At 43.9% G+C, this 14592-nt stretch overlaps 1 protein-coding gene across 6 annotated transcripts in view; it reads left to right on the plus strand.

Moving 5' to 3' along the window:
* The window catches only part of NINL (ninein like), a 217475-nt gene that overhangs the window by 125799 nt on the left and 77084 nt on the right, over positions 1-14592 (plus strand). For all 6 annotated transcript variants that reach the window (XM_066386922.1, XM_066386923.1, XM_066386921.1 and 3 more), the window contains one exon: positions 9718-9814. In XM_066386922.1, the coding sequence (XP_066243019.1) occupies positions 9718-9814 (97 nt within the window). The remainder of the gene's footprint in view (positions 1-9717; positions 9815-14592) is intronic.

The following is a 14592-nucleotide window of genomic DNA, read 5'->3' on the forward strand; positions in this document are numbered from 1 at the left end:
TGTCTGATTGCTGTGGCTAGAACTTCTAATACTATGTTGAATAAGAGTGGTAACAGGGGACACCCCTGTCTGGTTCCTGATCTTAAGGGGATTGGTTTTAATTTTTGACCATTGATTACTATGGTGGCTATAGGTTTGTCATATATGGCCTTTATCATGAGGAACTGTGTTCCCTATATTCTCACTTTGCTGGGAGTTTTGATCATAAATGGTTGCTGGATTTTATCAGATGCATTTTCTTTTTTTTTTTTTTTTCTCTTTTAATAATTTTTTTTTTTTTTTTGTATTTTTCTGAAGCTGGAAACGGGGAGAGACAGTCAGACAGACTCCCGCATGCGCCCGACCGGGATCCACCCGGCACGCCCACCAGGGGGTGACGCTCTGCCCACCAGGGGGCGTCGCTCTGCCGAGACCAGAGCCACTCCAGCACCTGGGGCAGAGGCCAAGCGCCCCCAGCGCCCGGGCCATCCTTGCGCCCAGGCCATCCTTGCTCCAGTGGAGCCTTGGCTGCGGGAGGGGAAGAGAGAGACAGAGAGGAAGGAGGGGTGGGGGTGGAGAAGCAAATGGGCGCCTCTCCTATGTGCCCCGGCCGGGAATTGAACCCGGGTCCCCCGCACGCCAGGCCGACGCTCTACCGCTGAGCCAACCGGCCAGGGCCAATAATTTTATTTTTAATGGGGCGACATCAATTAAATCAGGATACATATATTCAAAGATAACAAGTCCAGGTTATCTTGTCATTTACTTAATGTTGCATACCCATCACCCAAAGTCAGATTGTCCTCTGTCACCTTCTATCTAATTTTCTTTGTATCAGATGCATTTTCTGCATCTACTGATGTAATCATGTGATTTTTATCCTTCATTTTGTTTATGTGATGAATCACATTTATTGATTTGTGAATATTATACCAGGCTTGCCTCCCTGGAATAAATCCCACTTGATCATGGTATATGATTTTTTTAATGTGTTACTGGATCCTGTTTGCTAACATTTTGTTGAGAATTATAACATTATATTCATCAGGGATATTGGCCCACAGTTTTCTTTCTTTGTAGTGTCTTTTCCTGGTTTTGGAATTAGGATAATGCATGCCTCATAAAATGAGCTTGGAAGTTTTGTCTCTTGAATATTTTGGAATAGCTGGAGAAGGATAGGTGGTAGTCCTTTGAATGTTTGCTAAAATTTGCCTGTGAAGCCATCTAGTCCAGGACTTTTGGGTGCTGGGAGTTTTTTGCTAAGTGTTTCAATTTCATGTATTGTAATTGGTCTGCTCAAGTTTTTTGATGCCTCCAGATTAATTTTTGTAAGATTTTATGTTTCTAGAAATTTATTTATTTTGCCCTGGTAGTTCAGTTTTTTGGCATATAATTCTTCACAGTGTTTTCTTACAGTCCTTTGTATTTCTGTGGTGTCAGTTGTTACTTCTCCTCTTTCATTTTTAAATTGTATTTATTTATTTGAGTTCTCTCTCTTTTTCTTGATGACTCTTATTTAACATTTGTCAACCTTGTTTACCTTTTCAAAGAACCAGCTCTTAGTTTCATTGATATTTTGTATTTTTTGGTTTATATCATTTATTTCTTCTCTGATCTTTATTATTTCTTATTTTCTACTTCCTCTGGTCTTTTATAATTGTTCTTTTTTCTAGTTCATTTAGATGAAAGGTTAGATTGTTTATTAGATTTTTCTTGCTTCTTTTTTTTTTTTTTTTTTTTGTATTTTTCTGAAGCTGGAAACGGGGAGAGACAGACAGACTCCCGCATGCGCCCGACCGGGATCCACCCGGCACGCCCACCAGGGGCGACACTCTGCCCACCAGGGGGCGATGCTCTGCCCCTCCGGGGCGTCGCTCTGCCGAGACCAGAGCCACTCTAGCGCCTGGGGCAGAGGCCAAGGAGCCATCCCCAGCGCCCGGGCCATCTTTGCTCCAATGGAGCCTTGGCTGCGGGAGGAGAAGAGAGAGACAGAGAGGAAGGAGGGGGGGGTGGAGAAGCAAATGGGCGCTTCTCCTATGTGCCCTGGCCGGGAATTGAACCCGGGTCCCCCGCACGCCAGGCCGACACTCTACCGCTGAGCCAACCGGCCAGGGCCTTTTCTTGCTTCTTGATGTAGGCCTGTAATGCTATAAACTGCCCTGTCAGAACTGCTTTCACTGTATCCCAGAGATTTTGGATTGTTATATGTTTATTTTCATTTGTTTCAAGGAAATTTTTTATTTCGAGATCTCATTGTTAAACCATTCATTATGTTAATAACGTTCTGTTTAGCCTCAAAGTGTTTGAATGTTTTTCAGTTTTTCTATTGCAATTGATCTCTAGTTTTTAGCCATTGTAGCCAAAGATGCTTGATATGATTTCAGTCTTCTTAAATTTATTGAGATTTGTTTTGTGTCCTAATGTGTGCTCTATTCTAGAAAATGTAGCATGAGTATGTGGAAAGAATGCATATTATGCTGCTTCGGGTGAAATGTTCTGAAGATATCAGCTAAATCCAGTTTATCTACAGTGTGTCCATAAAGTCATGGTGCACTTTTGACCGGTCACAGAAAAGCAACAAAAGCTGATAGAAATGTGAAATCTGCACCAAATAAAAGGAAAACCCTCCCAATTTCTATAGGATGATGTGGCAGCATGTGTGCATGCGCAGATGATGATGTAACACTGTGTATACAGCGGAGCAGCCCACGGCCATGCCCGTTGAGATGTGGATGGTACAGAGGAAAGTTCAGTGTGTTCTTTGGCTCACTAAATTCGAATCTGTGACCAAAGTGCAATGTGAATATTGGCGCGTTTATAACGAAGCGCCACCACATAGAAATAACATTACTCGGTGGGATAAGCAGTTGAAGGAAACTGGCAGTTTGGTGGAGAAACCCCGTTCTGGTAGGCCATCAGTTAGTGATGAGTCTGTACAGGCTATTACGGGATAGCTACATAAGGAGCCCTAAAAAAATCTGTGCGTGAGCCCACATCGAACTGCACTGAATAGGTATGAAACTGGGAGAGTTTTCCTTTTATTTGGTGCAGATTTCACATTTCTATCTTTTGTTGCTTTCCTGTGACCAGTCAAAAGTGCACCATGCCTTTATGGACACACTGTATAATGTCAGATGTTGTTTGTAACCCACTGTGGGCTTGCTATTTTTTGTTTAAATTTTCACTGAGATCATTAATTCTTACTCTTAAGTTTCCTAAGCATCCTAATAACCATTATTTTAAACTCTGTTTTTGTAGTTTGGTTGCTTCCATTTCATTTAATTCTTTTTCTGGGGATTTCTTGATTCATTTGAGTCATATTTCTTAGTTTGCCCATTTTTTCTGTGTATCAGGTAGCTGTGCTCTGAGTGCCATATTTGTAGTGATATCTTTATGGGGAAGGTGGTATTAGTGGTACAAACATTTAGGCGACCTGAGTTCCTTGATCTAGAAATGTTTCTTGAGGGTTATAATTACTATTTTGTTGTGTGTGAGTCTGAATGGCATTGGTTCTTTTCTGGATGTAGTTAACCCCTCGGGCTGGCTGTCTCTGGGGGTCAACCTTGATCTTGTGTATTAGAAGCTGTGCAGTGTCTATTCTATGGGGCACAGTTATTCTTAGCGTTGTCTGATGCCTACTGAAGTCCTCCTGTGGGTGTGCCATCTGTGAGGCTAGTTGAGTCTAGCAAGCACTGATATGGTCTGCAACCCATTAGTGGTTGTGTGGGTTCTAGGTCCTCTTGGACGGGGTTCAGGTATGGGTTGATGTCAGATGTTGTTTGCAATCAGCCGTGGGCTGGCTACCTGTTTGGAGCTACCATTCTATTCACTGTTTGTGTCTGTGTTTTTTTGTGCCTGGTTGTGTATTGATGGAGCCAACCTATGTATAAGGATTGACTTTCTCCTGATTAGAGCTGAGAGCAGCTCCATAAAAGTGTCCAAGCTCCTTAAAATTTGCCTTCAGTTTTCAGCTGCTCCACCTCTTCTTGCAGCTGCCTGGTCTTCCTTCAGAGTCTTCTCTAGAAAGACTGTAGAGTCAGCTCAGACTGGCCTCATTTCACCACCCCGCCACAGGTTGCAAGTTTGGTGGGTTAGGGCAGCTGAGGTTGGAAAGACAACATTAGTGGGACCTGCTACTTGGGAGGGTCTTGGTCTGGCGCTTGGTCTGGCGGATGTTGCCCCATACTCCGCCATACCAAGAGTCTAATCCCTTCGCCACTGCTGGATACTCCAATTCTATTTTGCCCAGAAAGATGAGCCACGGGTTCTAGCTGCATGGGGCTGATGGTCCCTCTACAGAGGTGTTTTCAGCTGAGGAGCCACTGGTCTCAGGTAGGAAAATTGGGTTTTCCACTGGGGCTGATTCTGGCCCTTTCCCCAGGAGGTGACTGAACCCTAAACGAGTCCCAACAATAGGCTCCAAGGAACTCACACCTTGAATGCCTGAGCTCTAAACCTCTCACCCTTCCCCTGTGGAACTGAGCCCAGTGCGTCACAGTATCCAGAATTTGGCCTTACTCACTGTGAGGTACCTTATCCAATGTGTGTGAACTACTGTGCAGGTGCTGACCACAGGGAATGGAACTAGTCTCAGCTGTGTTTGCAGCCTGATGAGCTCTCTCCTTGGATTTGCTGCTAATAATGCTAGTTGGACTCTGCTCCGATGTTGTCTGTTGCCAGCCACTGGATATGTTGGTTTTGAGCCTCTTAGGAGGCCCAGACCAGTGTAGACCCTGCCCGTGACTGACTCTCAGCAACCTTCTTGAAACTATACGCAAACCAGATTTTGTGGCTGCCTCTGTTGGGCTTAGGTGCACATGGAAGGATTAAGCAGCACACCTAGGCTGACTTTTACTAGCAATGGGCCTGGGGGGAATTAAGCAATAGATCCAAGGTTCCCTGAGAGCTGCCTCATGCTGCCTCTGTCTGCTTGTTATGCTGGCCCCTGGTAAAACCTCTGTTAGAATATTGAGTTTAGGGCAAGTCAGGCATCAGGAAAGGTGGTGGGTGTGGCTTCCACCTGAGAGCCCAGATGTTGGTCCATCATGAATTCTTTTTCAGACCTCCATAGGGTATAACCATGAGGAGTCTGGTGGGTGTGGCCTGTGACACCCAGAGATTTTGTCTGCCAACAGCTCAGTCAGTTTCTACTGAATCTCTTGTGAGTCAGAAACAGCAGTCGTATTCTCGGGAAAGTGGAGGGAATGGTGCCAGCCTCAACACAGACAACTGAGCCACTGTTACCCCTAAGTCTTTTTATCTCCCTGCCTCCTGGTCAAGTCTGCTTTATTCTCCGCGTGGCCCAATCTTCATAGGATAGGACAAGAGTGATTCCCTAGGGTGGGCCAGTTGCTTTCCCCAGGCTGATGCCACATAGAGGGAGTGCTCCACCCAAGACAAATGGCAACTGCTGTACTGGAAAATGATTTTTCACAGGGATCTTGAAGGCTATTTCCCCACTGTGTCTCTCCAAGGAACTGCCAATCTCATACTCTCCTCTAACGACTCTACACCTTTCAGCCCTCCCTTCACCAGAGCTTAGGGAAGTGGCTGTGAACAAGATTTTTTGTGTTAGCCCTTTAAGAGGGTACCTACATCTCTGAGATCTCCTGCTTCTTTCTAGCAGACAGAAACCTTGCCTCTTTTTCAGCTAATTGCTATGTGGGCACCTCTTCTAGGCTCTGATGCTATAGGCTGGGGAACATGACCTGGATTGAGTACCCACACTTCCTAGGGAAAACCTCCCCCACAACTGAGATGTTCCTCTGGATCCCTAGTCACTGCTCGTGGGAGCAAGGGCAGCTCTCTTCACTTCTCTGCCCTTCCTTCCAGTCTCTATGTGGCTTCTTTGAATCTTGGTTATAAGACTCCTTTTCTCGTAGTCCTGACTAGTTTTTCAGGATGATAGTTCTTAAATTTAGTTATAACTCCAGTTTGGTTTTGGGAGGAGACAAATGGAACATCTGCCTACTTTGTCGCCATCTGCAATCAGCCCCAGCTTTCTTTCCATTTCCACTTGCATAGAATACCTTTTTTTATTCCTGCACTTTTAGTCTGTATGTGTCTTTCAGTTTGAAGTAAATCTCTTTTTTTTTCTTTTCCAAGTGAGAGGAGGGAAGGAGGGGAGATGACAGACTCACACTTGCACCCCCACTGGGATTCAACTGGCAACCCCCATCTGGGTCTGCACTCTGTCCATCTGGGGTCATGCTCACAACTGAGCTATTTTCAGTGCCTGAGGTGGAGCACAGAGCCATCCTCAGTGTCTGGGGCTGATGTGCTCGAACCAATCGAACCATGGCTGTGGAAACAGAGAGAGCGAAAGAGAGGAGAGAGAGAGAGAGAGAGAGAGAGAGAGAGAGAGAAGGGGGAGGGGGAGGGAGAAGCAGATGGTCACTTCTCCTGTGTGCCCTGACTGGCAATCGAACCTGGGACATCCACACACCAGGCCAATGCTCTACTACTGAGCAACTGGCCAGGGCCTGGAATGAATCTCTTAAGCAGCATATAGATAATGTTGTGTTTTTTAATCTGTGCAGTCACCTTATCTGTTTTTTATTGGAGCATTTAATCCATTTACATTTAAAACAATTATTATATACTTGTTGTCATTTAGTACATTTTTAAAATTGTTTTTGTGATTTTCCCCTGCCCCCCCCCCTTTTTAAAATGTTTTCCTGTGGTCTGGTGGGCTTTTCTTTCTGCACATGCTAGGTGCCTTTCTCTTTATTCTTTGTGTATATCCTTTGTAGTTTTCCGGTTTGGGGTTATCATAAAATTCTATATATAGCAGTCTATTTTAAGCTAATAGCCATTTTGTTTGATTATATTCTTATTTTATTTAGAAATTTTAATTTAATGGGCTGACATTGATCAATAAGTACATAGGTGTCAGGTCAACCTCTCTATGGCATTTGAACTATTGATTGTGTTGTGTGCCCATCACCAAAAGTCAATTTTTTGTCACCATATATTTGTCCCTGTTTACCCCTCCCCACACCCTCCTTCCTCTGGTAACCACTTCACTTTTATCTGTGTCCATGAGTCAGTCTCATTTTCATATCCTACCTGTGTGGAATCATATATTTCTTAGCTTTTTCTGATTTATGTTATTTAGTATAATATTCCCAAAATCCATTCATGTTGTCATAAATGTCACTATGTCATCATTTCTTATGGCTGAGTAGTATTCTATTGTATATATATATCACATCTTCTTTATCCAATCCTCTGTTGAGGGACACTTTAGTTGTATACATGTCTTGGTCACTGTGAATAGTGCTGTGATGAATATGGGGGTGCATGTGTTTTTACATACCAGTGTTTTTGAGTTTTTTGCGTTGATACCCAGTAGAGGATTGCTGGGTTACATGGTAATTCTATTCTTAGTCTCTATACCAGTTTGACTACATTCTAAAAGGACTGCATTTTTATTCCTCCTACATACTTTGTTTTTTAATTTCACTGTATTTATTAAATATTTGCTTTTAACTGTGAGATTCTTTTCTTTCTCATATTTCTTTATTTCTAGTATGGTCTTTCCATATCTATTTATGGAAGACACTCTAGCATTTCTTGAAAAGCTGGTTTAATAGTGATGGACTCCTTTATTATTTTGCTTGTCCAGTAAACTCTTTCTCTCCTTTAATTCTGAATAATAACCTTTCTTGAAAAGTTATAGGTCTCTTTCTTCCAGCACTTTAAAGATGTTCTGCCACTCCCTTCTTGCCTGTGAAGTTGCTACTTAGAAATTAACTAATATCTTGCCTGACCAGATGGTAGTGCAGTGGATAGAGCATCCGACTGGGATGCGGAGGACTCAGGTTCGAAACTGAGGTCACCAGCTTGAGTGCATGCTCACCAGCTTGAGCATGGTGTTGCTGGCTTGAGCGTGGGATCATAAACATAATCTTGTGGTCACTGGCTTGAGCCGAGAGGTCGCTGACTTGAAGCCCAAATGTCTCTGGCTTGAGCTTAAGATCGCTGGCTTAAGCAAGGGGTCACTGGGTCTATTGTAGCCTCCCCTTCCTTCCCCCCCTCGTCAAGGCACATATGAGAAAGCAATCAATGAACAACTAAGGAGATGAAGGAACCGCAACAAAGAATTGATGCTTCTCATCTCTTTCCCTTCTTGTCTGTCTGTCCTTATCTCTCTTTCTCTCTCTCTCTGCCCCTGTCACATACACAAAAAATAAATTAACTAATATCTTTATGGGTTTCTTTTGTGTATAACTAGTTGTTTTCGGCCTGACCTGTGGTGGCGCAGTGGGTAAAGGGTCGACCTGGAAAGCTGAGGTCGCCGGTTCAAAACCCTGCACTTGTCTGGTTAAGGCACATATGGGAGTTGATGCTTTATGCTCCTCTCTCTCTCTCTTTCTCTCTCTCTCTCTCTCCTCTAAAATGAATAAAAAACCCCAAGAAACTAAAACTAACTAGTTGTTTTCCTCCTGCTGCCTTTCTTCTTGATGTCTCTTCATCTTTAACTTTTGCCATTTTAATTACAATATGTCTTAGTCTCTTTGGGTTCATCTTGGTTGGAATTCTCTGTGTTTCCTGGACCTATATGTCTATAATGTGATTATTGGTGTGCTTGATATTGTCCTAGAGGCCCTTTAAAACATCCTCAATTTAAAAATTGTTTTTTCGTTTTTATGTTCTAATTTGTTGGTTTCCACTAGTCTGTCTTCAAGGTTGGTGATCCCTTCTTCTATGTTAGCTTAAGCTCTGTTGATTCCTTCTAGTTATCACTGTATTCTTAAGCTCTGTTTGATTCTTTATTATACTTTCTCTTTGTTGAAGTTCTCCCTGAATTCCTTTATTCCACTCTCAAGTTTGGTGAGCATCTTATGACCATTTCTTTTCATTTTTTTAAATCAGACAAATTACTTACCTCTGTTCCATTCGAATTTTTTATGTTGATCCTTCTTGTTCCTTCATGTGAAAGGTTTTCTTCATTTTATTTACCTTTCTTTCTTTTTTTTATATAAATGAGAGAACATCTCTCTCTGTTCTCCAATCTTGAAATAGTGACTTTGTGTAGAAGCAACCTCTGTAGGCTGTATGTGCTGGGTGCTTTTGAGAGGCCATGTGAAGCCAAACGGGTGCCTACCGCATCCAGGGCACTGGCACTCCAAACTGTAGTATGTCCAGGAGGGTGGGCCAGGTTCATGTAGGCAAGTCCTGTTGATTCTGTTTGCTTCCTTTGTTTGGAGTCAAGATGGACTCTGGGCAGGATGATTGGGAATGCACTGTGGCAGTCTTGCAGGTAGGCCAGAGTACTTGGATAGAGCCTCCACCTGACCCATGGAGGTGGCAGGGGATGGGAACAGTGGTGCTCACTGGCACCTCCACTCCTGGAGAATTCCTGCAGATCCTGGGGGGCTCCTGTGTCCCCAGCCTCTCTGCTTGCTCTCTTTCTCTCCTTTACTGTTCAGAGCTGTTCGGTCATCCCCCAGTTATATCTCAGAGTTAATTTCTTTACATAAAGGTATATATAAATATTTCAGTGTGTTCCTGGGTGGGGGTAAGTTCAATGTCTTCCTATGCCACTACTATGTTGGACTTCCTACTTTTAAAAAAAAATCTTGAGTGAATTCTTGAAAAATTGAAAAGAATGTTCTCCATGTAAAAGGCAACAATAAAGTATTTTTATTTGAGGGGGGCAAAAAGAAAAGGCTGATGGATTATATATGTGTTTTATTCAAAGTAACTTTGACCTCTTTTCTTAAATTCACCCAGGTTAACTTTGAGGACTTTAAGAAAGGTTTTGTGGCAGTGTTATCATCAAATGCTGATGTTGGCTCCTCTGATGAAGACAGTAGTTCTTTGGAATCAGGTGAGAAGACATCCTTCTCTCACCTTCAGTTTATTTTCATTATTTGTTACATTCCGCAGTATAATGTACTGATTGAAGAACCTGGTAGATCTGAGACTAAGTTCTAACCCCAGTATCTCTGCTGAGCTGTGACAACTAGGACAGAACATTTCTGATTTTTCTACTATTTCCTTATTTATAAAATAGTGTTATAAGATAAAAACCGTATTGTTTTCCTTTAAACTTCACACAATACTCTGAATACTACTGGCACTCTGGTCACCAGCCATATGGTAGTTTTTCCCACACCAGCAATTCTCTGACACCATCTGGGTGCTCTACAACAGTGTTTTCAACCTCCTACCCACCAGAAAGTTTGGGCAGGTCTGCAAAAGAGTTAACCACCCTGATGTTTATATGAAGATTATAGACCCGATGGTTGTAAACTCTGTAATATTTATACAACATTAGGATGATTATTAACTCTTTTTATTTTATTTTTTATTTATTTATTTTTTTTTCATTTTTCTGAAGCTGGAAACAGGGAGAGACAGTCAGACAGACTCCCGCATGCGCCCGACCGGGATCCACCCAGCACGCCCACCAGGGGCGACGCTCTGCCCACCAGGGGGCGATGCTCTGCCCATCCTGGGCGTCACCATGTTGCGACCAGAGCCACTCTAGCGCCTGGGGCAGAGGCCAAGGAGCCATCCCCAGCGCCCGGGCCATCTTTGCTCCAGTGGAGCCTTGGCTGCGGGAGGGGAAGAGAGAGACAGAGAGGAAAGCGCGGCGGAGGGGTGGAGAAGCAAATGAGCGCTTCTCCTGTGTGCCCTGGCCGGGAATCGAACCCGGGTCCTCCGCACTCTAGGCCGACGCTCTACCGCTGATTATTAACTCTTTCATGGAACAGCAACAGTCTTCAGACCAGAGGTTCAAAAACACTGCTCTGAAATTCAAATCACTTCCGACATGATCTACCTGGAGATAGTGTCAGATCTCACAGGTTAATGGTTCAGTCCCATTAATCCTTCACTTTAATAGTTGGTTGTTTGGGTTTTTTTAAATAATTTTTTGTTTTTGTTTTTTTGCAAGAGAGAGAGTGAGGGACAGACAATGACAGATAGAAAAGAAGAGATATGAGAAGCATCAACTCATACTTGTGGCACCTTAGTTAATTCATTGATTGCTTTCTCATATGTGCCTTGACCGGGAGGCTCTAGCCAAGCCAGTGACCCCTTGCTTAAGCAGCAACCTTGGGCTCAAGCCAGCAACCATGAGGTTATGCCTATGATTCCATGCTCAAGCCAGCAACCCCATGCACAAGCTGGTGAGCCCAAGCTCAAACCTGTGACCTCGAGGTTTTAAACCTGGATCCTCAGCATCCCAGACCAATTCTCTATCCACTGTGCTACTGTAGTTCCTTCACTTTACAATCTGTTTGCAAGTCCAGGTTGTCACCTGTGCTTCTGGCCAGTAGCTGTGAGTCAAAGGTTCCTACAACCCCCTTCTCAGGTTTGATTAATTTGCTAGGGCAGCTTATAGAACTCAGAATAACATTGTACTTACTAGATCCCTGTTTTATTATAAGAGGATATACTCAGGAATAGCCAAATGGAATAGATGGTAAGGCAAGGTGTGGAGAAAGGGCCTAGAAGTTCCAGGCGACTCTTCCCAATCTCCACATGTTCACCAGCTGAAAGCTCTTCAACCCCATCCTTTTGGATTTTTATGAAGGCTTCATTACACAGACCTGACTGATCAAAGCATTGGCCAATGGTGATTAAACTCAACCTCGAACCTCTCTCCCCTCCCCCAAGGTCACAGGGTGGGACCACAAGTTCCAACCTTCTCACCACATGGTTGGTTTTCTTGGCAACCAGCCCCCATCCTTGGATATTTCGGAAAAGTCACCTCATTAACAAAAACTTAGGAGTTGTTGCTTTTATTAGGAATTCCAAGGGTTTTCAGAGCTCTGTGCTAGGGATAGAATGAAAACCAAATATGTATTTATTATAAATCACAGTATCACAAGTGTCAAATAATACTATGTCTTTGTCCTTACAGCATAAGGTGTGTGTGTGTGTGTGTGTGTGTGTGTGTGTGTGTGTGTGTGTATGTATGACAGAGACAGAGAGAGGGACAGACAGGAAGGGAGAGAGATGAGAAACATCAATTCTTCATTGCGACTCCTTAGTTTCCTTAGTTGTTCATTGATTGCTTTCTCATGTGCCTTGACCGGGGGGGGGGGGGGGGCAGCAATTCGAGTGATGCCTTGCTCAAGCCAGCGACCTTGGGCTTCAAGCCAGGGACCTTTGGGCTCAAGTCAGTGACCATAGGGTCATGTCTATGATCCCACACTCATGCCAGTGACCCTGCACTCAAGCTGGTGAGCCCAAACTCAAGCCAGTGACCTCAGGGTTTCGAACCTGGGTCCTCCACGTCCCAGTTCAGTGCTCTATCCACTGCGCCACTGCCTGGTCAGGCCGGCATAAGGTATTGACATAATAAAATGGATAGGAGAAGTTGAAGATTTCAAGAATTTATAGTACAGTGCACCTGTAAGGTGTTTATAGATCTCTGCCATTGGCAGAGCAAGTAGGATGCCAGCAGCCCAAGACAGACCTTATTGTATCTTTTGTGTCAGACAATAATTTTGTACTATGCTAATAGAACTTGTTAGAGTCTTGTTACTGAAATGGGGCTGGTTGTACAAAGATAACATTCTAAGTGAAAGTAGTAACCTGAACGGGAAAGCCGCCTGGCTTTGGTAATGGTCAGGAGGTGGAGGGAGCATTTTAGAGGGAGGTCTGCTCCAGGGCATGTAGATTGTGGGGTGAGTTGGAAGGTGCTCCACCCGGCCTCAGGCTGTGAGTGGCAATCACTTGACCTGCCAAGACTGAGCTTGGCTCCCTGGATGTGTATCAGGGTGAGTGAAAAGGCAGTAGGTTCTTTCCCTCTGTATGGGCAGTGTGTTTCAGGATGGCGGTGGTGATGTTGATTAGCAGTCTGAGAAGGGAGCTCTGGCTGATCCATGGTGGGAGCTGGTGTGTAACTTGGATACCAGGGTTGACCGTGTGGGAGGGGCCTACAGCAACAAAGAAAAGTGGATTGGGAACATTGAGTGTCTTCTGTGTGTCAGGCTTTGAGCTTTCTGTACATTTTATAAAGGTTTGATTTAACCCTCATAGCTATCCTATGTATTATCGTACCCAGTATTCAGATGAGGAAACTGAGGCCTGAGGTAGGAAGAGATTTGACTCAGATCCCACAGTCAGTAAGTTATGGCCACTATTTAAGTCTTAGTTCTCCAACTCTAAGTTCTGGCCCTTATATATGCACTGTTGCCAGAACCTGCTTTTTCCAATGGATGCTTATGGTCAGCCCCCTTCCCGTTGCCTCCTGCTGGTTGCAAAGACACCTGAGTACAGTGTATGGAACCCTGAAGTGGGAGGGAAGGCTCGAGGAGGTTCACTGGGTGCTTTGTCTCGTACTTTCCTTCTTTACGATGTGAAGAAGGCCACTTACCTTCCCTAACCCACAGGATTTGGAATGTGGTTGTGTGACCATGGACCTACAAGGCAAGTGCCCGGCATCACTGACACTGTATGTCCCCCTTATATACTAGAGACTGTGTAATGCTTCTAAGCTTGATGTGGATCTGTGGGACATGTTCTCAGTTCCTCCAGAACGAAAAATAACTTATTTTAGATCTTATGCTTTTTCTCACCAGTTGCAGTTTGTTTTTAATTTCTTCTGGGTTTCAGAGCTTTCCTCAATTAAATGGTAGTATGCCCTGCCTCAGACACTTCCTTCCCCTCGGGCCAACAGATAGGGCTCCTCCCAGTGTCCGTCTCCAAGTGCCCATCCACAGAGGCAGACGGCAGACACCACTGGTTGAAGGGCTGGTCAGGCATTGGCTGCCCTGCAGCCACTGGGTTTCCGTAAGGGTCAGAACGAGTCTGTACCGTCCAGGACTGTGTTCATTCAGCTTCATCCTCCTTGTCTCAGGTCCCTTCTGTCACTTATGGTTTAGGTCCCTGCCCCCTCATTGCCTCATTTGTCACCTGCTCCTTCATTCATAGCATCACTCCTTGCTTTCCATTTGTGTGCTAGTCCTTCTCACCGTCTCCCACCATGATCAGAAAACATGTGCTTTTGACACTCTGGGAAGGAGAGTGTCATTGTTGAACCAAATCCCCAGGATTTTGAAAGACGTCCCTGCTCTTTTTATTAAAGGCTATTATTGAACATATAACTAAACACATTTCTTTTTTTAAAATTTTTATTAATTTTTAATTTATTGTGATTACATGGATTCAAGTGTCCCACTGAATTTAACTCCCTTTTTATACCCCATTTGCCCCCCTTCCCCTAACTCCTTCCCCCATTCCCTCTAGGATTTGCTGTCCTGTTATCTATTTCTCTGTGTTATGTATATATAGTTTCAGTAATTCCTTCACCTCCTCTGATCCTTTCCCTTCATCCCCCTTCCCTCTGACTGCTGTCCCTATGGTCCCCACCTCTGCCTCTATTCTGTCCTCAGTTCACTTTGTTCATTAGATTACACATATATGTGAGATCGTATGGTATTTTTCTTTCTCTGCCTGGCTTATTTCACTTAACATAATATTCTCCAGGTACATCCATGCTGTCGCAAAAGGTAAGATTTCCTTCTGTTTCACAGCCGTGTACTATTCCATTCTGTATATGTACCACAGCTTTTTAATCCACTTGTCCATTGACGGACACTTGGGTTGTTTTCAGATCTTGGCTATTGTAAATAATGCTGCCATAAACAT

Source organism: Saccopteryx leptura, chromosome 5 (genome assembly GCF_036850995.1).
Source record: "Saccopteryx leptura isolate mSacLep1 chromosome 5, mSacLep1_pri_phased_curated, whole genome shotgun sequence".
Taxonomy (NCBI): Eukaryota; Metazoa; Chordata; class Mammalia; order Chiroptera; family Emballonuridae; genus Saccopteryx; species Saccopteryx leptura.